Source organism: Lontra canadensis, unplaced genomic scaffold (assembly GCF_010015895.1).
Source record: "Lontra canadensis isolate GAN:19392208 unplaced genomic scaffold, GSC_riverotter_1.0 scaffold42, whole genome shotgun sequence".
NCBI classification, from domain to species: domain Eukaryota; kingdom Metazoa; phylum Chordata; class Mammalia; order Carnivora; family Mustelidae; genus Lontra; species Lontra canadensis.
The window spans coordinates 15,530,253-15,552,338 of NW_022631036.1; the positions used below are offsets into that span (position 1 = coordinate 15,530,253).

At 39.7% G+C, this 22,086-nt stretch overlaps 2 protein-coding genes across 15 annotated transcripts in view; one reads left to right on the plus strand and one right to left on the minus strand.

The window, feature by feature from the left end:
* Nucleotides 1-2,051, plus strand: part of RALGAPA1 (Ral GTPase activating protein catalytic subunit alpha 1) — a 252,205-nt gene extending 250,154 nt beyond the window's left edge. For 11 of the 14 annotated variants that reach the window (XM_032871259.1, XM_032871264.1, XM_032871265.1 and 8 more), the window contains one exon: nt 672-2,051. In XM_032871259.1, coding sequence (XP_032727150.1) covers nt 672-820 — 149 coding nt within the window. In that variant the 3' untranslated portion in view covers nt 821-2,051. The remainder of the gene's footprint in view (nt 1-671) is intronic. The other 3 variants (XR_004384235.1, XM_032871266.1, XM_032871267.1) reach the window with 3 other exon arrangements.
* Nucleotides 2,052-3,657: 1,606 nt separating this feature from the next.
* INSM2 (INSM transcriptional repressor 2) lies at nt 3,658-5,966 on the minus strand. The gene has a single exon (XM_032871310.1). The coding sequence runs from the start codon at nt 5,820-5,822 to the stop codon at nt 4,149-4,151; it is 1,674 nt and encodes a 557-aa protein (XP_032727201.1). The 5' UTR covers nt 5,823-5,966; the 3' UTR covers nt 3,658-4,148.
* Nucleotides 5,967-22,086: the final 16,120 nt, after the last annotated feature.

Sequence of the window (22,086 nt, forward strand, 5' to 3'; positions counted from 1 at the left end):
CTACTTGCTGTGACTAGGTAGAGTAACTACAAAAATTTAAGTTAAGGAAAACAAAAGCATTGCTTATCTCTTAAATGGAGACATTTTGAGGGGTCAATTTGTCTTTTTTTTTTTTTATTTAAATTTCAGATAAGAGTTCTTGTGCTAGCCCTTCTCCCAGGAGTTTATTTTGCTCCTTTCTAAAAGTGTATTTAAATACCCAGCATAGTGTTGAATTCCTTTTTGGAACCATTTGGTACTATTAATTTCAAGTTTGAGCAGTAAAGGCCCTTTCTTTGGTTATACCCTGTACCCCAGAGACAGGAATTGGTCCTTCTCGCCTGCTTCTTAAGCCCTTCCCTGCATGTTAATGATGCTTTGGATCCCTGTTCTGTCTGGCCCAAAGATTTTGCTTCCCATTGCTTTTTTCTGAGGAGCTCTCTGATTAGTTCTGGCTCTGGAAATAATGATTGGTGCTTTCTTGCTAATATGATTACCTGAGCCACCAGATTACTGGGGTTTAAATAAAATGTTAGTAGGCTGTTCTAATAGGCAAGTTTTGCTTTTACTTTTTCCCCTGAAAAGACTTCATTAAGGGTTGGGACCCATGCTACAAATCAGTAGCAGAGAGATTCTTTCTTACGAGATGAGACGCCGGACGACTTGGACTAATGCTCTTGCTGTTCCCACAGGCTCCTACCCAGAGATTCTATCCAGTGAAACTCCCACAGCAACGCAGGTAGACGGGGCTGACCTGGCCTCTCCAATGTCTCCTCGATCTAGCAAAAGCCGCATGTCCATGAAGCTGCGTCGATCCTCTGGTTCAGCCAATAAATCCTAAGGAGACAAGCAGCCTAGCAGTGTAATCAGCAGTAACCACCTTAGCATGAACATAGTGTTAACCCTTTCAGGGCTTCGTGTATGCCATAACATGCATGTTTCTTCCTGAACATTTATTTTAGAAAACACTGGATTTAAATAATTTGTAACTTAATATTTTAGATTTGGGTTGTTTATTCAGTTCTTTCCCCCACACACACACACTCTAAGCTGCCATATTTGGCGGGGTGGGGGAGTTTTATTCCACACCCTTTACCTTCCTGGATAATTATGTCTAAGCAGTTTTACTTTTAATTTCATGATTAACTTTGAGCCAAACTATAATTGGACAGATAGTCTCATTATTTTATTTATTGTGCCCCATTGCAACTTTATGGCTCAGTAAATATATAATTTTTTTTACAAATGTAAATTTTTAAATTTAAGCATTTGTAAAGTTACAACAAAAGTTGCAAATCTTAATAATAGGGTATTATGGATTATTTATGTTATGAAATTAAAACACTTAAAATAAATGGTCTTTTAGCATCTCAAATTCCAACTGACATAATTTTAGCATTAACTTTTTCTTCCCAAAGCAATGCCTCATTTCTTGGCTGTGCAGATGATGCCATGATATATCTCATATCCAGAAAAATCACTGTGCTGACCTTTGATTTGTGTTTAGCTTCCAAATATTTTTCTAAGGTTTTGCTTTTTAAATGGTATCACTGTTAAATGCCATTTTTGTTTTGAGATTGTGGCCCTGTATATTGGCTGCTGGATCCTGGTTTATCTGTGTTCTTAACTGAGTACCAAAAAGAGGGTAATTGAGGGGGATGGAGAGGAAGAAAAAAAAGAAAGAAAAAACTTTTCTGATACAAATGTGTTGCTTAAATTATGTGTATTTTAAAAGAAAAGGGAACATGACCCAGGAGTCTAAATTAAATCTAATGTTATTAATACTGAACTTGCTGGTGCAGGTTGGTATTCATTCCACCCTCTAGGAATATTTTCCTACAGTAAATAAGCTGCTCACATTTTGTTCATATTTTGTTTTGAACGGACTTCTCCTAAGGAAATGTAGCATGACATCAGTACTAACTGCATGTGTAAATACATCATACGGGCAAACTATAAAATATAAATTATGTATCATCATTCATGTAGTATCTACAAATTTGTAACAGTGAAAGAAAAAGATATGGTATTTAATAATACAATAAAAATATTCTTATCACTTACATCCATGACATTTATATTTCTCTTGTCTATTTGTCTTTAATATGTTTTCAGGCTTAATAAGCGGAACTATATGATTAGTGGAGAGATATATAAGCATAAACCTAGGTTATCTTAGCAAATCATGAAAAAGGAATTTGAATTCCCTTGTTAGGATACACCCCAACTTCTCAGAGATTTTACCATAGTCACTGAAAATGCAGGCAATTTTACCTTCATAACGGCTAGCCGGAATGTTTACCAGTGCACTTGGTTAAAGCATCAATTAATCTTAGACTCATGCTGCTTTGACTTTTAAATTTTCAGTTTCTCTTATAATGCACTTTGAGGGGGGAGACCTTTTGCAGACAGTTTCTAAAACCACCTTCTAGAGTTCTGTGCACTTAAGTTTTTGTTTTCTTAAAAATAAAAATAGATTGCTATGAAACTGTAGAAAATAAAATCTATGAATGCTTATGGAGAAAATAAACAGAGTCCCTGAGAACAAGGTTAAACAATACAGTTTCCCACAACCAAGGTGAAGAATTCAGAAAGGAAAATCAAAGTAACTATTTACACATTTCTATGGTGCTTTCATTTTTTAAAAATGAACAGCTAATGGATTGATGATCTGTAAAATTGAGTAAAAACACCAACTTGGAAATAGTGAAGTTAATTTGCATGGTTAACGTGATTTTTTTCATCTTTAGATAAAACTGCTTATTTTTTCCCCCAGAAAAAATATTTATATTTTCTGTTGACATTTTTAGGTAGTAAAGTGTCTTTAGATTTAAAGCCTTTTGGAGCTCAGTCTGTGCAAGCCATACTTCAAGGGAAATTTTTCCATTGCATTTCTGCACCATTACATTCATGGACAAAATATAATTTTTCCTGTCTGTATTCTGTCTAAATGGGTCACTAAGATCCTAAAGTAGGATACTGGCTTTGGGGAGATAAGAAATGTGACTTTGAAAAATAGGCTGTGTTCAATGAAATTCTCAGGACACACACAGAACACAAAAAGCACCAGCTATGTACATTTATTTGGTGGTAAGCATCTTACAAGTATGGGCTATCTGTCAAGCAATACTCAGCCAGTGTCCCAAACTCTGGCTATTAGAGCATGGGTACAGAGTGTACACTGAATATGGTTTACAAAAATTCAAAAACAGGTTGCTGCTGAAAAATGAATATTGAATGAATTACCATTCAATTCCATAGTGGATTATAGATATTAACATCTTCCTTAAACTGAACATAGTTTCATAAATAACACTGCGTGAGATTTACAACGGAAGGATTAAACAATTTGGATGAAACCCTATTAAAACAGTCAAACTTCTGGAAATAAGTTGTGTTTCCAAAAAGCTGTTATTTAAAGTTTTAAAGTATCTCTTCCTGAAAACACACCAAGAAAGCTAAAGGTGAGAATTTTGGGGGTGTCCCAACTCCCTCCAAGTAAAGTGGCACCCTCCCCACCTCCAAACACTAACTTAAGAATGGACTAATACTTGAGAAAAGGAACGTTTACAGGGAGATAGCCACGTCCCCCAAAAGCGCAAACATCCTCTTACATTTCCTGCCCACAGGCATGGGTCTTAAGTGACCCCCCCCCCGCCCCGTTAAGTTTGGCACCAATCACATAACTTTCAATTCACAGAATATACAATGCAAGATATCTGACCCTATTGAGACAGAAACTACATAGGCGCCTGCGATGGCAAGAGGAAAAAAAACATTAAGGACTACCATTTTTGGTAGCTAGAATCCTTTGTAGATATTGAAACATGCACGCATTCACTACGACTTTCCATAGGAATTACAAGTCATATAGGATTCATTAGGGTCTCCAGAGTGAGGGGGGAAATCCTATTTTCGTGGGGAAAGCAAGAAGGCTTTAAAGTGACGGTCCTTTACCGCGAATGTTTATACCATATACATACCTGCTCTAGAGAGGGACTTTACATTTCGCTGTCCGCTTCTCTGGCGGAACATGGACTACTGGGAGTTTTAAGAGAGAAAAATAGAGGCAGGAAAGAGGGTAAATTGCAAATTCAAGAAATCCCCACAGAAATTCCCATTATCTGTTTCCTCCAAGGCCAACCGCACAATCTTCCTCATCTCCTTCCTCAACAGCCAGGCCTCAACGGCATCTGCAGCAGCAGTACCTGCCGACTTTCTGAGGGGTGGCACTTATTTATGTGCCGGGTCAGCCCTGGGGAGCTAAAAAAAGTGGACGGGCAGTGCTTGCACGAGAAAATTTGCTGAGCACTCCCGTCGGATTCTCCGCCTGGGCTCGGTGCTTCAGCGGGGGCCCCGGCCAGAGCAGGCAGGAGCAGCTCCTCGCGGACCGCGTGCCACAGCCGGTGTTTGTCCCTGATATCTGCGGACGGGAAGTGCGCCCCGCACAGTGGGCAAGCGAAGGCGAGTGGGGCACAGTGTTCGGAGCCAAAGCCCGGGGCAAGCGCACGAGCGGAGCCTGCCTCGTGAGTGCCTAGGTGCTTGCGCAGATAGGCTTGGCGACGGAACTTTTTGTGGCAATACGGACACATGAAGATCTCGGGTCCCCCAACACCACTAGCACTACCTGGCCCAGGCATCCGGCGCCCCAACACCCCCTCCGTATAGGGGACCTGAGGCAGCGGTGGCTCAGGGTGTGACAGCACGGGGAGGCCCTGGTGTGGGGCGCTGTCCTGGTGCTGCTCCGCCCTGGAGCTGTCCCTCGCCTGCAGGTGCTGATCGGCCCCTCGCTCTACCCGGCTGTTCTCCTTCCCCTCCGCCAAGAAAGATGCAACAGCCCCGGAGTCTGGGGAGGTCGAGGAAGACGAAGGAGGCGGCTTCCCGTCGGCTGAAGACACTGTGGCTGCATTTGCCGCTGCGGGACGCGGTTTGTGCCAGCGACGATGGGAGGCGAGGTTCGCAGGGCAGCTGAAGACCTTGTCGCACTCAGGGCAGCGGTACTCGACGCGTACGATGCGGGAGCAGCGGTGCTGAGCCAGAGCGAAAGGGTCCGCGTACTGCTCCTTGCATAGCTGGCAGATAAACTCCCCCAGTGGCGTGCGGCTGCCCCCCAGACCCCGGGATGGTGCTCCGGGCTCCTCCTCCTTAATCTTCAGGCCCAGGACTGGGGACGTGGTCACTTCATCGGTGAAGTTCAACTTCCTCATCGCCTTTGGCTTCTTGACTCCGGCGGCCGCAGGTCCAGACGTGCAGCCCGGAGGTGCCTTGGCACGGCGCTCATTGCCAGCGGCCCGCTTCAGGCCATGCAGGGTGGCCGAGAGGGGCGCAGGGTCTGGGTGGAACTCTGGCTCTGGGAACGGTGCCCGGAGCGGCAGCAGGAACTGCTCCCCCGAGGTCGGTGCAGCTGCTGGCGCCGCGGAGCAGGAGAAAGCAGCCACGGCGGCGGCACCCCCAGGGAAGGACTCTGCAGAGACGGGTGAGCTGAGGCAGCGCTCCAGGAATGCCCGGCGCAGCTCCGCGCCCGCCGGCTTCGTGGGGCTGGGGCTCGGCCCGGGACCCTCCCTACCATCCGCCCCCCACTCCGCAGCACCTTCCTGCCTGCCCTCCCCCGGGCTCACCCTAGCCGCCCGACAGGACAACCCCGACAGTTCACGGGCCGCCGCTGCCTCCTCCAAGGTGGGGGGTGCCACCTGCTCCGTACTGGGCTGGGGGGCACTGGAAGCCTCCTCGGGGAAGGGCGGCGCCCCCTGGGGCCCCAGCCTGGGGAAGCCCCGCTCAGCTAGGCGCACTCGATATGAGCCGCCTGTCCGTTTAGTTCGCTTTACCAGGAAGCCCCTCGGCATGGTGGAGTCAGGAGAGCTCAGGGGGCAAAGAGTAAAGGGGGCGCCGTGGGGGCTGAAAGCTGGAGAGCACCGCAGCTACCCCAGCTTCGCCACAGCCGTCATGCGTGGGCTGCCTTTATAGCTGAGACTCTGGCCGGGGGACCACCGGTCGCCTTCAGGCAGGACCGGCCAATCAGGAGTGGGAGCGGGCGCCAGGGGCGGGGTTTTCGCCTGTCTGGGCTAGCAGGGGTCCGAGAGGCTGGTGGCCGCCCGCGCCCCCACCCCACCTCGCAGCGGCCTGCCTCAGCAACTGGCTTAGAGGCTGCCCAGGCCGCCTCCCCCGCCGCCCACCCGGGGAACGAAGATACAAAAAGGTAAGATTCCAGAGTGTGATTAAGCTCGGCACTCACCGCCACAGCTGCCTCCAGGGAGGGAGTGTCCAGTGAGCCAGGCGGAGAGGCAACCGATGGGCGCTCTCCTTGTGGGCCGGGACCCTGCTGCCCAGACGCGAGGGACTCTGATGGAAGCCGAGAGGGAGGAAGTCGAGAGGAAGGGACCGCGGGCGGCGCGTGCCAGGAGGCAACGGGGTGGATGTCCGCAGGGGAACGGGTTAACGTGCTCTGCCCTTATTGAGCTGATAAGAAGCTGCGACCGAGCGGCAGGGCGGCTAAATCCACCGCCCTGTGCCTACACTTGACGGTGGGAGCACGTCTGCCATCCAGTATCGATCGACACTGCGCGCGTCTGTGATACTATGAGAATTCATCTGGGAAGAAGGGCTCTCAGTGCGGGAGATCGTGCGTGCTGGCAAGCCTCTGGAGCTCAGGACGCCAGGCGGCTTCTGGACCCTGGTCCTCAGGGCTTATAAACGTCCCCTCCCTGGTGGGAAAGGAATGGGGAGGGGAAAGTGGGATCTAATTTTCGACTGTCCTCATATAAAGTGGTTTCTCTGTTCACACCTTCCACTTGTACTACCCAGAGACATGACTTAGTGCCTAACTGACCTGTTTAGCATGGAGTAGATTGGGTGAGAAATACTAGCAGAATCAGGATTACATCTGCTTCCCCTTATACAAGGAATACTTTGAAAAATGTGTGCACGGGGCCAGATTTAATAGATTTTCATCCAGCACTCTGTAATGTGACCAGCACTGTTTAAGCACTAGAAGAGATTTGAAATTTTGTAATACTAGCTGAACTATGAAATAATTTAAAAATTTGACAGAGGTATAATAAAGTGCCAAAAGTCCATAATACAATGTGAGAATAGGAAGGGGAAAGAACTCAAATCTCCTTACTAGACCAAATTGGAGACAAAGACTTAGTAAGGTGTTTTTAAAGTAGACTATAACAGATGTAGTCGTCAATATCCTTCTAAAGCGAATGAAGTGTTTTTACAGGGACTGCATTATTTGGGGGAAGACCTGGAGGTAATTATATATTTGTTAATCATTAACAAAATTTTAGGCATTCTACTTAAGTAATCTCTAATCTTTTCACATGTACACACGAGACAAAAGAGATACTATTACACTCCCTTTTTTTGATGAGGAGATTGAGCCAAAGAAATTAGATAAATAACTTGCAAAAGTCACCCAGAGCTCAGACTCAAACTGAGTTCTGGCTAATTCCAAAGCCCAGATGCTTTCTGCCACACCAGTGGTTCCAAAGTATTTTTGGGGGGGAGGGTGTTTACATCCCATAGTAAGAAATATATTTTATGGTACACATATGGAACTGAAGCAAAAATGTCACAAAATAATATTTAGTTTAACTAGGTATAATACATTCTTGCATTTTCTGTGCAATTAAATTTTCTTTTTTAAAATGATAGCAAAAAGATTGATTTCATAACTTACTAATTTGAAAAACACCTTCCTTATGGTGCTTCCCATTACAAAGCATGAAATAATACAAAATTAAATAAACTTGATACTTTATAATCAGAATTAACATTCTGAATCACTTTGTAAAATATTTGAGTCCTTGAATAGTGTTGATAAATTTAGTTTCCCAAAATTTGATCATTTCCGACACATCAGTTTATGTATGACTTCTTCCTCAACTTCTTCTCAACTTCTCTTTTCCTTTTTCTCCTGATGGCCTGGATATATTGTGTGGCATCAAAAATTTTAAGTAAGATTTTAATACTTTAAGACAGCCCTTTTCCAGGGAAGGCTTTTCCTCAGGTGTATGTAGTACTTTGTAAGAATTGCAACCATATGACTCAGCATTTGTGTGTCTAGGTAATACACAAAAGAATTGAAAACAGGGACTGAAACATACACTCATACACCAATGTCCACTGTAGCATTATTCACTAAAGCTCAAAGATGGAAACAACCCAGTATCCAACAAAAGATAGATGCATAAACAAAATGGAGTATATACAAATGACAGGATCTTATTCTGCCATAAAAAAGGAATGAAATGATGATCCATACAACACAGGTAAGTCTTGAAAGCCTTATGCTAAGTGAAATGAGCCAGAAGAAAAGACAAATATTAAAAGATTTCACTTACATTGAAACACCTAGAATAGGCAAACTCATAGAGACAGACAGGAGATTATTGGTTATCAGGGGTCGGGGAAATGGGAACTTAGAGTGTCATGGTTACAGAATTTCACTTTAGAGTGATAAAAAAAAATGTTTATTAATAGCGGTAAAAAAAAGTGATAGATGGACAACATTGTGAATGCTGTCAATGCCACTGAATTAACAAACTTAAAAATTGTTAAAATGGGCATTTTGTTGTATGTATTTTACAATAAAGAATTTATACACACACAGAAAGAAGTCAGCAAAATTATGGCATATCAGACTACAAAAGGAATATAAAGGACTAGGTCATGTACTTTGGACTTTATAGCATAGGACAGGCACAGAATCTAATTTAAAGGTTTTAAAAAATATTTATTTATTTGAGAGGAAGAAAGCACGCTGAGAAGGGCAGAGGGGGAGGGAGAGGAGAGAAAGAATCCTAAAGCGGACTCCCCACAGAGCCTGAGGAGGGGCTCAATCCCACCACCAGGAGATCATGACCTGAGCTGAAATCAACAGTCGAAATCAACAGTCGGAGGCTTAACCAACTTAGCAGTCCAGGTGCACCAGACCCCACCCACACTTTTTTTTGAAAGTCATTTAAAGTTTTAAAGTGAGGGAGTGACATTTGCTTTTGAAATTGCATGAGGAAAAAATCTCTTTGACTGAACTTTCTGCCAGACAGAGAAAGGGAAACATAAATATAAGACTCTCCTTCCCTCAGTCCTTCCCCTTCCAACCAACTGAGAACATGGGTCTGTTTCTAGAAAAAAATAAAATGAAGGAAACTTAAAAAGTCAAAAGATCAGGTATAATGGAAGAACACTTAATGAAGTGATTGGCATAGACCTGATAGTCAATACATTTTTTTCAATAGTGCTAGTTATCAGATGGACAGTAAATGTGTCATCCCACTATCCTTCCAGCCATCCTGTCTTCCACTGTACATCTCTTCAATCACCCATCAAATAATTGCTGTGTATTCTTTCTGTGATAGTTCAGAAACATAGTGTTCAAGGAGTATCTATCCTCTGTTATTTTCAGGAAAACAAACTTGTCTAGGAGAGGGCTTGGCCCACCTGGAGCTGTTATTACTTCTGATGACCACTTTACAGAAATTCACCCCAAAATCTCTGGTTGACCTGAAGGACATGGATATCACCCCAATTGCCAAAGGGTTCCCTTCTGTGCTGTCATCAACCAGTTCTGCTTCATTCCTGTGTAAGGAAGGACAGACTGAGTGTTGCTATTCTCTGGTCCTACAGCTCCCCCCAGGCATCATTACCCTCTTCCCAGGAATGCCTGCTCTGACCTCTCCTCTCTCATGCCCCTGTTCTCTCAACATCCAGTCCCCATCTCAACTCCATCAAAGGAGAGTTTCCTGAATTTCACCGCAAAAACTCAATGGCTATTCTCCACACTCTATAACACTGGGCAGCCCATAGGTTAATACTTAGCTAATATTGAGTTAGTACTATGTTATCACTATGACACAAGGCAACTAATGGTTACTATATAACAACACACAGCCATTTCTCCTCTGTGTGTTCAAAATAAAAGGCATTTTTTAAAAAAATTGCTGTCAAGTATTTTCTAACAAATCCAAAAGTTCCAGTGGTTCTCCTTCTCCAGATAACCCCTGTCCCAAGTATAATTTAATAAAACCTTACTGGAAATCAGTGCGGTGATATATAATGGAAGCTTTTAAAAATATGTGTACTCTTTAATTCACCAATTGCTTTTTTAGTAAATCAGTCAAAAGAAAGACAAAGATTTATGCACAAGACTATTTATCACATGTTATTTATAATTATAAAAAATCAGAAACTACCTTGAGTAAATCTTGGGGCAGCTACACCAAAGATGAGTAGAGAGCCATAAAGACACAATGATATGGACAAATTTGTGCCATAATGGTCAGCAAAATCACCAGGATGCAAAATTGCAGGTACAATAAGGAGCTCAATTATGGAAAAAACAAGGCAATATGCCAAAATGTTGTTGGAGTTGTCCCTAGTTAATAGGAATTTTAGTCTTCTGTTTTTTAAAACTTGACTAAAAATTTTGGCAGTTAGCATATATCACTCTGATAATCAGAAAAAAAAAAAATGAAAGGGGCCTTAAGACCTTTGCAGTGTTAGATGTAGAATCCCACTCCAAGGACACTGTTGGAGCAATGAGAGTGCAATATGAAATGGGAATTGGATGGAACAGTAGATTTCTCCAGAGCCACCTGTTTGAGCTCTGGCCTCAGAAAAGAAGGGGCATGCTTTATCATGCCACAGGTCTTCTAGTTGAAAAACACTTTGGGGGAAAAGATTAAGGGTTAGAAGGTAGAAAAATGGCTAAAAGGTAGGGGAGACAAAGAATGTAGGTAGATACTCTTCACTTATGTATACACTTAAGTAAATCCCTCAAGATCTGAACACTTCTTTCTCCATTTTTTCACTTAGAAATTATGATAAGAGAGGACAGTCCCTAGCAAGATTGTGAAAACTTTATCTGTACCGTCTCTCTTGACAGTGACATCTCTTCCCCTTTTTCAACACACAGGACCTCCAGCTGCTTTGTTAAAATTTGACAAAAACTCACACTGAATCATCTCTCAAGCTATTGTGTTAAGCTTACTTGTGTGTGTGCATGGAGTCCAACACAGGGCTTGAATTCACAACCCCGAGATCAAGACCTGAGCTGAGATCAAGAGTCGGATGCTTAACCGACTGAGACGCCCACGCGCCCTGCTAACTCTTTCTAATCCTGGCAGTGATTACTTTGATTTAAATTCAGTAATTTTGAGACAGTATGAATCAGGAAGTTTTTTTGAAGGAGACTTCTTGCCCTGAAATCATAATATGTGTAAGTATAAACTCAGATGACCTACTTTTTAGTCGCTTGAATATCAGAAGGGTTACTCAGAAGGAACGTTATTTCTTCTCTTTCTCTGCTTCCTTACCTTCATGTAGACATATTCCAATAGAACGTCAACATTAGCTGCATCTACTAGAAGCCTATTCTGCCCCAAGAACTTGGACGTGAAACAACCATCTCTCATAAGGCTAAAACAAAATTCTTGATTTCCTCTCCTAAACATAATCTTCATCATGGTAAATGGCACTTCCATTCAACTAGCTGCCTCAACAAAAACCCAGAAATTCTGGGTCAAGCTAAAGACCCCGTATTCAATGTATTAGGAATTCTTACCAGCTCTACCTTCAAAACATTGCCTAATGTTTTGAGTTTTCTTAGATTCTCTATCACTGCCCTCTCTCTGGCTCTGTGTCTACCTTTACTCCCACTATAATGTATTCCTCATTCAGCAGAAAGACGGATTCTACTAGAATACAAATCTGATCATTTCAACTCTTCTGCTCAAAGTCTTCAAATGATTTCCCACCATATTTAGAACAAAATCCAAAGCTCTGACTGGGCCCTGGTTGTTTTTATGCCACATCTCCCACCACACTCTTCCTCATCCATTCTGTTCCATACACACTGGTCTCCTTATTTTCCTCAAATAGGATGTTACGTTGTCACCTCAAGGCTATTTGTTCTGCCAGAGTGTTCTTTCTTCAGATATGCTCCTGAGTTTTTCCTTCACTTCCTTTGGGATTGTATGCAAAAAATACCAGAAAAGTCTTCTCTGGCCATCCTAAAAAAATTAGCAGCCCTACAGCCACCATACACTTCACCAATTTCTACCCCTTTACTTCAAATTCTTTCTCTTCTACCACTGTCTGTCACCATATTATGTACGTATCTGTTTATATGTTAATTGTCTGCTGTCCTCCAGAAAGCTCTAAAGCCCAGGAAGACAGGTTCTTTGTCTTGTTCACAGCTATATATCTAGTATCTAGAACAATGCCTGACACGAACGTAAATTAACTGATGACTAAAATAATCAGCCTTGGATTCAAAAAAGCTTTTTGAATTTTTTATTGCTGCAACCTTCCTGAACCCACTCTTCCTGAACACAGAGGAGGGAAGATAAGACCATAAGGAGCTCAATTCTAGGTATTTGGGAATCTTAGTGCAGAAAAAAATGAGAGAAATAGAAAGGTCTTCTTTGCATCATATACCCTTTTCTTCCCCACCTCAGCCACTTGACCCATGGCTTAGGTCACTCCCATTGCCTTCCCCTGAAGCCATTCCCCTACAGGAAAATAAACCCCTGCTCATAGCCATAGTTGCTACTATCTTAAGCCCTCCAGTGCCCTGGAAAGTAGGAGAACGAAAACAGAAAGCAGCTTCACAGCTAGATGGGAAGACAAGACTGGCAAGACTTCATGGGTCTGACCTGGTGCCTGGAGGGTGGGACCCAGGTAATTGAGGAGCTCAGTCTAGGTGCTTTAAAGGGAGAGGACACAGCATAGTAGTCAAGGGCACAGGCCGTTGAGAAAGAGTCCTGAGTTCAATTCCAGTTGTATTAGTAGCTGTTCAATCTTAAGCAAATTACTTAGCCTTTTAGCCTCAGTATCCTCATCACAAAATGGCAAGCGTACCCGTGATCCCAGAGTGCTTCAATCATTAAATATTGTTATGTATGTAAAATGCTTAGTGCCATGCGTGGCACACAGTGAGCCCTAAATGAATGGAAGACACTATTATCACTATCTACGGGTCTGCGGGGAAGGAAAACTAGTGACACTAATGGCAACTATCAATTCTGCGGAAACAACAGAATAATTTAGTGTGAATGGCTTATGTTTTATACTCAATTAGGACATAAGACAGCATGGATTATGCATAGCACTTAGTATGCTCCAAATTAATTTTGTTTCATAAGGTTAACATGAAATTCACAAAAACCTATAAAAGACAGAAGACAATGTAATTTACAGGATTAAGCCTATGGTTTGAAGTTTGAACCCTGGCTCTGCCACTCAGTTGCTATAGGATGAGGATGGGTTTTAAACCCCTCTGGCCCCTGTTTCTTGTCACACAGACACCACAACATAACATTCTCCATAAATGGGGCATTGGTCTGTGGTTTCTTGTGGTGAGGGGCTATGGTGGGAAGCAGAGGAGCCAGGGCTGCAAAGATAAGTTGGGGCCAGATTGCAAACGTTACCTACCACACTAAATTGAGCAAGGACAGGATTCAGAGAAAGTCATTGGTTTTTTTTCTAAAGCACTTAAATTATATAATCAAATCTTTGTTTTGGAAAAATACCGCTAATGGCTGTGTTGGAGGAGAGCTCTGGGGTTGCAGTGAAGTTGCCGCAGATGAGGTTAGGACTGCTGGGCTGACTCCGATATGGGGAGTTCAGCCAGAATTTTTTTTAAAAAATAGAGTGGACACACAATCAGGTAGAATATTAAAATAGTTGATTAAAAAAAATGATGTGGCCATAAGTATTCCAATATTGAATGGATTTAAGTAACTGATGAACTATATTATATATCTCTGTGAGGGCTCTTCTCCTTATGTTAGACGGTGCAACAGGTGACTTACACGTTCTGAAACTTGCAAGTGGAGGGAACTTACAACTTGATTTTCACTCAGTCGTAAAAGACTTCCTTTTGATACTGGGATTCATTTCAGAAACTGCAAGCAATTGGAAGAGTGAATCTGAGCCAGAGGAAAAGGATTCTCTATGCCCTACGAAACTATAATAGAGACGCATTCTAATTTCTCTTATACTGGGCTCATGCTAGGCATTTCTCCCTTGGTCACCCACATGTTTCTAATCACTAGTGCTGTCCATCTTGAAGATAACTCCCTCTCATCAAACTATATTAGCCACTTCTTTGGCTTAATATAGAACTCTCTTATACTGCAGACACTTAAGTATTTCAGCGCCACACAAGACATCATCTTCCTAATTTTTAGAGATTTTATAAGAATATTTTCCTCCTTACTTCCAGTCTCAAGCATTAACTATTTTGTGGGGCTGGTTCATTGCTCATTAAAAAAAAAAAAAAAAAGTAGATTTGAATTCAAGCACTGTCATTTACTGAGGAGGTGATCTTAGGAAATTTACCTAATCCCCATGAGTCTCAGTTCTTTATCTCTTAATTAGGCTTAACAATACCCTTATCATAGAATGAGAATTAAATTGAATGAGATAAACTAATATCCTCTACAGAACTGCCTCCTACTAGTGCTCAATATCAGGAGGTCTATTTGGTGTTGCTTATAAACTCAGAAGGGTAAAGACGGACTAACCAGCTTTTCATCATACAGAACAATGTGTATGCCTGTTACAAATGAACATTCTGGAATAATAATGAAGGTCATCTACATGGCTAGGAGAGGAAAAGTCTTATCAAACTTTATGTATATATATTTAGATTTAATAAATAATTCCATTCATATGCTTGAAAGAGATATGTATTTTGCAGTTATACATACTAAGTATTAAATATGTATATATTTATGTCAAAATGTAAGTACACCCCCCCAATATAGATGTGGTAAATTATATTATTTCTTTTTGTAGTCTCTCAATTTTCACTCTATATTTTGAGACTGGGTCATAGGTTCATATGAATTAAAAGCAATATCTGTTCATTTAATTGAATGTCTCATCAGTATAAAGTATTTCTCTTTATCCATAGTAATGCTTTCCCAGGAAAGTATTTGGCCTGATGATTCAGCTATATTTTGGTTGGCACTTGTAAGGTATGTATTTTCCTTTTAATTTAAACCTTCATGACTATGTTTTAAATGTATCTCCTGTGAACAATAGTTGTTTTTTTTTTTTTTTAACCAGTCAATCTTTAACTTTTAACTGGAGCATTTAGTCTTTTCACATTTGTGTAATTGCTATTATTTTTTGAATTAAATCTAACCACCTTTGAAAGTATTTTCTAGGGATGCTGGGGTGGCTCAGTCATTGGGTGTCTGCCTTCATCTCAGGTCATGATCTGGGGTCCTGGGATCAATCCCTTTGTCAGGCTCCCCACTCTGCAGGAGGCTGCTTCTCCCTCTCTCACATCCCCTGCTTGTGTTCCCTCTCTTGCTGTCTGTCAAACAAATAACTAAAATCTTTAAAAAAGAAAAAGAAAGGAAGAAAGGAAGGAAGGAAAGAAGGGAGGGAGGGAAAGGAAAGGAAAAAGAAAGGAAAGGAAGAGAGAGAGAGAAAGAAAGAGAAAGAAAGTAAGTTAGTTTTCTAGGGTGCTGGGCTGGCTCAGTCAATAGAGCCTGTAACTGTTGAGCTCAGGGTCATGGATTCAAGCCTCATATTGAGAGTAGATACTACTTAAAAAAAAAAGTGTTTTCCATTTGTCTGATCTGTTACATTTCTTTTTCTCTCTTTCAGATTTCTGATTTTTCTGTATCAACTTCCCCCACTTTACCAGTTTAAAATTATACATGTTGTTTATATCCTTTTATTAATTTAAAATTACATCAGATATTTTTAATTTATAAGAGTTTATTTTTGATAATATGAGGAAGTTAGAGCACTTCATTTTTTAATTTTTAAAAAGATTTTATTTATTTGAAACAGAAAGGGGGAGTGAGACAGAGAGCATGAGTGGTGGGGAGAAGCAGGGGAAAGGGAGAAGCAAACTGCCTGCTGAGCAAGGAGCCCCACATGGGGCTTAATCCCAGGACCCTGCGATCATGACCTGAGCCGAAGACAGATGCTCAACTAACTGAGCCACCCAGATGCCCCAGGAAGTTAGTACGCTTTAAATGCATTTACTCTTTCTTGACATATGCTATTATTGTTGTGTACTTTAATTCTATCTTTTAAAAAATACACAGGACAGGGGCGTCTGGGTGGTTTAGTCAGTTAAGTGTCTGCCTTCACCTAGGTCATGATCCCAGGGTCCTGGGATCGAGCCCCATATCGCTCCCTGCTCATCAATGGCCTGCTTCTTCCTCTCCTTCTCCCACTGCTTGTGTTCCGTCTCTCACTGTGTCTCTCTCTGTCAAATAAATAAAATCTTTAAAATAAGTAAATTAAATAAATTTTAAAAATCCATAGGACATTATTATAGTTTTGCACAGTCAATACTCATTAGATTTGCCCACCATTTCCACTTTCTTTGCTCTTAATTCTTTCTTATATTTCAGACTTTCCATGCGGGATCATTCCCCTCCTTCACAAAATATATGCTTTGAAATTTCCTTCACTGTAGATTTTCTAGTAGCAAATAAGTTCCAGTGTATCTGAAATGTCTTTTTGTTTTATCTACTAAAGAACTCAAGGTTGGCAATTATTTTCTTTCAGCACATTCAAAATAACATTCCACTGTCTTCTCCTTCCCATTTTTACTAGTGAAAAGTCAGCTGTCAGTATGTTGTTGCTCTTTTAAAAGGAATTTGTCTTTTTTTTCTGATTGCTTTTAATATTTTTTGTCTTTGGTTTTAAGAAGTTTTATTTTAGGGTGCCTGGGTGGCTCAGTGGGTTAAAGCCTCTGCCTTCAGCTCAGGTCATGATCTCTGGGTCCTTGGATCGAGTCCCGCATGAGGCTCTCTGCTCAGCAGGAAGCCTGCTTCCCCCTCTCTCTGCCTGCCTCTCTGCCTATTTGTGATCTCTCTCTCTCTGTCAAATAAATAAATAAAATCTTTAAAAAAAAAGAATTTTTATTTTAATGTACTTAGGTATAGTTTACTTTTCATTTATCATGCTTTCAGTTCATAAGACTTCTTAAAATTAGTGTCTTGAAGTGTTTTGTCAGTTTGGAAATTCCTTAGCCAGTAACTCTTCAAATAATTGCTTATTCTTTTTCTTCTCCTTCTAGAATTCCGACTAAAATGATGTTAAACATCCTCACCATATCTCCTGTGTCTTTTATCCTCTCACATATACCCCACCACCACCTTTTTTTTTCCTTTTGCCTCTCCACGCTGTATTCTGGAACATTTCTCTTGATATAACTTCAGGTACACTAAGTCTTAAAGTATAGCTAATCTACACTTAAAATCTTGTTGGATTTTCAATTTTTATAAATTTTATTTATAAATTTATTTTAAAAATACAAATATGTTTGTAAAACTTTATAAATTTTATTTGAAGTAAAACCACAATATTCAAAATATTCTAAATCATAATAAAATTCTGTTTGGTTCTTTGAAATTCAGACTTGCTCTGTTACTCTTTGTGGTTTCCTATTCTCTGCAGATATTGTTAAACCGATCCTTTACATCTTTAAACACAGTCAACATAATTATTTTTTAGTCTTGTTTTATAGCCCATGTCTCCTAATCCCAGTAAAGTCTTCATGAGTCTGTTTTTTGTTGTTTGTGATCTATGCTGGTTCTTACTCATTTAATCCAGTTTCCTTGTGTAACTGATTCTCTTTGACAATGTGAACATTGTATGTGAAAAATACTTATAGGAATGATTTAGGCCTATGAGGAAGGTGTTTTATTTAAGAGAGGACTTGTATTCTTTGCTTCTGCCAAGCACCTGGAGGCACCACCAATCCAGAATGATTGCAACCTAAGTTCAAGTTTTGAGATACACTAGGCCAGGCAATTTGAATACAATCAATAAATACTCAAGGACTTTTGGGTCCCAGTATCTCCCATTGGGGCAGGATCTCCCATTGGACTTTTTATTGTGTACAGGGTTTTGCTATCTGTCCCTTGTGCACTACATGTCTATCAAGATGAAGATTCTGATTTTTACCAGTTGGCAAATTCCTTCAGGGCAGAAGAACTTCCATATTTCAACTGCCTTTTTCTTTCATCGTTAGTTAGCTAATTCCATACTACTTTTTCACATCCTTTTATGCGTTATGAATGTTTTTAAGCCCCAGATCTTTTAGTTATGCTCACTGGAAGGATCAATCTGTCTAATTTACCTGAAACTACCAGAACCATTAAGTCAGACTAGGGTTTTAAACATTTTTGATAAATACTGAGAAACTGTCCTTCAGAAAGTTTATGCCTATTTATACTCGTACCTACAAGTTTAAAAATGCCACTTTGTTTTCCCTTGCCTAGGTTCTGTCACTTATAAGAAAAGGTATTTGCCAGTTAGATAAGTAAAAAATATGGTTTTGTTAAAATAAATATGTACTTGCTTAATTCCTAATGAAGTTTAACATCTTATAATCTGTTTATTGAAATTGCATTTCACTCCTCTAATTTAACCTCTTCAAAATTTGTTATTTTTCTTAGATTCTTAGGGTCTCATAAAGCTGGTACCCATTAGAAAAGCTGTATCTGCTGTTAAAATATTAATTATATAAAATATTAATATTTTAATATTTTAATTATCCTATAAGTATACTTACATATGTAAATGTAAGTATATATAAGTATATATAGGATGTAAGTATCCTATATATTCCCTATATCTTAATTTCAACCAGTTAGCACATAGCCACTTCCTTTCCAAATGATCTCCCCTCAACTCTCCTGGTCACTCCAGCCTCTCCCAATCACCACCCATCTCCCCATTATCTATCAAGTAGAGAGTCAATATCCAACATACCAAAGGTTCAGGGCCCTGCTCTAGCACTATGGCCAAAGTCTGTTCTGATTGGTTAGTACCATTTCACAAATACTGTTAAATATTTTAATGTAACCCATATGCATATATATTGAAAGTATTTTACCCATTTGATGATAAAACTTTAAAACACACCATACTGGGGGCAGCCAGCTGGCTCACTTTGTAGATCACGGGACTCCTGATCTCAGGGTTGTAGGTTCAAGTCTCGTGTTGACTGTAAAGTTTACTTAAAAATAAATTCTTTAAAAAATAATAACAATAAAATAAAACACACCATCCTGTATTCTTTTTTCCTTCCATATCCTTTTTTTTATAACTTTGCTTTATAATTAGTTGCTGTTTCTCTACAGAAACTGTAGAGAAAATTTTCTACAGTTTTCTCTAAAAATTCTCTCAAAACTATTACCATTATGATAGCTATTTTCCTTTAAGTTCTCTCAGCTCTTAAAAATCTATAAAGGAATTTACTCACAAACAATGTAAGATTTTCACTGAATTTTACTGTGTTCTGGAAACCTATCAAACTTATGGTTTTCCCTTTCGATGCTTTTGGCAGACATCACAAATTCCAATTTTGCAAATATCAGCAGAAGCCAAAATAAAGTAATAGTTCACTGTGAACAAGCAGGAAAGTATTTTGAGCTAATCCTTGTTTATGATTTGTTACCTACTGAAGAAGGAGTAAACTAATTTTTGTGGACTAAATCATTTCATACTTGACTACAATATTGATCTATAAAGATACTAGCTCTTTCATGGTCTTCTGCCAAATATATCACTTAGATATGATGATCTATTTTTTATGATTACTGTGTTTTAAATCTGATAACCACCCCATTGTATTGTTATCCAGACAAAATCTTCCCAGCATTTCAATTATCTTCATCTCATGCAGACCCACATCAAAAGCTTTTACAAACATTTAGATATATTGTTTGTCCATGGAGTTTTCTTTATCCACAAACTTGTTGAGTAATTTTATAAGACCAAATAAATCAGATTTGCCTGGCATAATCTGTCTTCATAAACAAATGCTGTCCGCTACCCATCACATTGTTATCTAAATGATTTCAGATCAATTTAGTTCACTCTAACTTGGGCAATTGCATTCTGCCAGCCCCAAACTCCCTCTGTTTTTCAATTGGAGACATTATTCTTCCTTTCACTTAACAAAGTGTTCTGTAAAGCAAGCAGGCAAGTATCTGAACCAATAAAGCCTAGTTTCCTGAAGATTTGTGTCTGATAGGCTAACTGAAACTATGTATTATATCCATGTCATAGCTTTAACTGGTGACATTACCTAAATCATTGTACTAGATGTCATAAGTAATGTTTTGTGTTACATCAATAGGAAATGTAGCAAAACAAAAAGTGTCTTCCTTTCATGCATACTTACAGTACATGTAACTCTAGATTCCCTGCTACATAACTAGATTTAGTAGAAACTGAGTTTTATATCAGAGGTTAATAATGAGACACAATGGATAGGAGATGATTTCATTGGAAAAGTTGTTATGTGTTATACTACGGCAGAAAAATCGTTGTGCTTTAAGAAAAATGATAATTCTATATTTCAAAGTAAAGAAACAAACTATCATTATTTACTATGAAATTGCATAAAACATAAATTGGTTCATGCTTCCTCTTGCTCACACTTATATGATGTCCTTCGAAATCTGTGGCTCATCTCTATTAGGTGACATTTACCTAAAACTGTATGTTTACTTGAGAGCAATCAAAAGAAGCACTGGGCTAGCTAACATACTTATTGGTCTTGCAAAGCAGGTTTCCAGCAAGAGGAGAGAAGAGCAACCTTCCACTTCCCTTTGGGGTTCCTATATCTCAATGTTAACCAAGTTTAGCTTGAACTGACATGTACAGTCTTTTGTTTCAAACAAACAAACAAACAAACAAACAAATCCAGATTCCAAAATTCAGTCATAACTTCCAAAGAATAATTTACCCATTGGAAGAGTATAAATATAATCTTTTTTCTTGGAAGCCATTTTGCTCAGCATTTATAGCACCAAATCCACATAGTTCAAGAAACAGTAATTTCAGACAGAAAAATTGTCATTGTTTACCCACTAGAAATATCTTTTAGTAATAGAGTATAGTTAAAGTTTCATTATCCAATAATGAATTGATCAAAACCCAGGAGAAATGTGTGTAAAGACTAGAGTGAATATTTATAGCATGATATCATTATATTCTCTAATCTTCATTGTTCTTATTGATAAGTTGATTTTATTTTTTTTTAACTTAACGACATGATGGCTCATAAGATCATTTATGATAACATCTTTCTTGGTTTTTAATTTTCTATTGCCTAAACATCAACCATGCTTGTTTAGTAGAAAACATTACTCTGTGTGTGCGTGTGTGTGTGTGTGTGTATGTGAAATAATTATTAAAGAGGACAGTATTATTGTCAGAGAATAGGATAGACCATCTCCAGGTTGGCTACATTTCCTTTATTTCCTTGATATTCCTCTAGGGAATGCACATAGAGACAATCAGAACATTGGCTTGGCTGCTATTGTCAACCAGAGTCGCCTGTCATTAATAAAACCTTTACCTACCTTGGTACATTGTAACTACCAATATGTACGGAGTGTTATGCTTTCCAATTAAGCAGATTTCCCCCAAAGGCTTACTTGTTGTTAATGTTTTGCCAGGGAGGGGAGGTTGCTAAGAGAGGGTGGAAATGTAGAGACTGAACCCAGAGAACATTAACATTTGCACCTAAGATTCCTGGTCTGAGCTGTAGTATCCAGTAAATTATTTGACTATCTTCTCAGTTCTCCCAAGGATGGTACCTAACTAATGCCATTCTAGACACACAGGAGAACAGTTCATTTGTTACAAACAATGGGTGCCTTAAGGCATTAGGGCTTAAGTCTCCCCTAAACAAGTTAATAAAGACTTATAGTTATATTTAAATATAATTCCTGAAATAGTACATTTTAACTTCAGAATAAAGTTGAAATTATTAAAGCTGCTATTGTCTGAGTTTCAACACTCTTAGGAATAAAGAGATTGATTTGCTCCCCCCAAAAGATTCATTGTGATTAAACCTTTGAAACTAGCTCAACAACATAAGCAGCGCTGTTACCTCAGATCTTTCTTCATGGAATAAGAAAGAAGGGTGCCAGTTAATTTTAAAAAGAGCCCCACAATATACTCATTAGCACTAACTGCTTGAAAAGTCCCAACTTGGTGTTAAGATCAATAAGTTTTATTCCTCATCTGATCAGAAATTTTTTTTGTCAGAAACTTATTGACAATCTTTCTAAATGTTTTGACTCTATTGAAAAATATAAAAAC

Coding starts and splice junctions, on each gene's coding strand:
- INSM2 (XM_032871310.1), bottom strand. CDS start 5,822: ATGCCGAGGGGCTTCCTGGTAAAGCGAACTAAACGGACAGGCGGCTCA.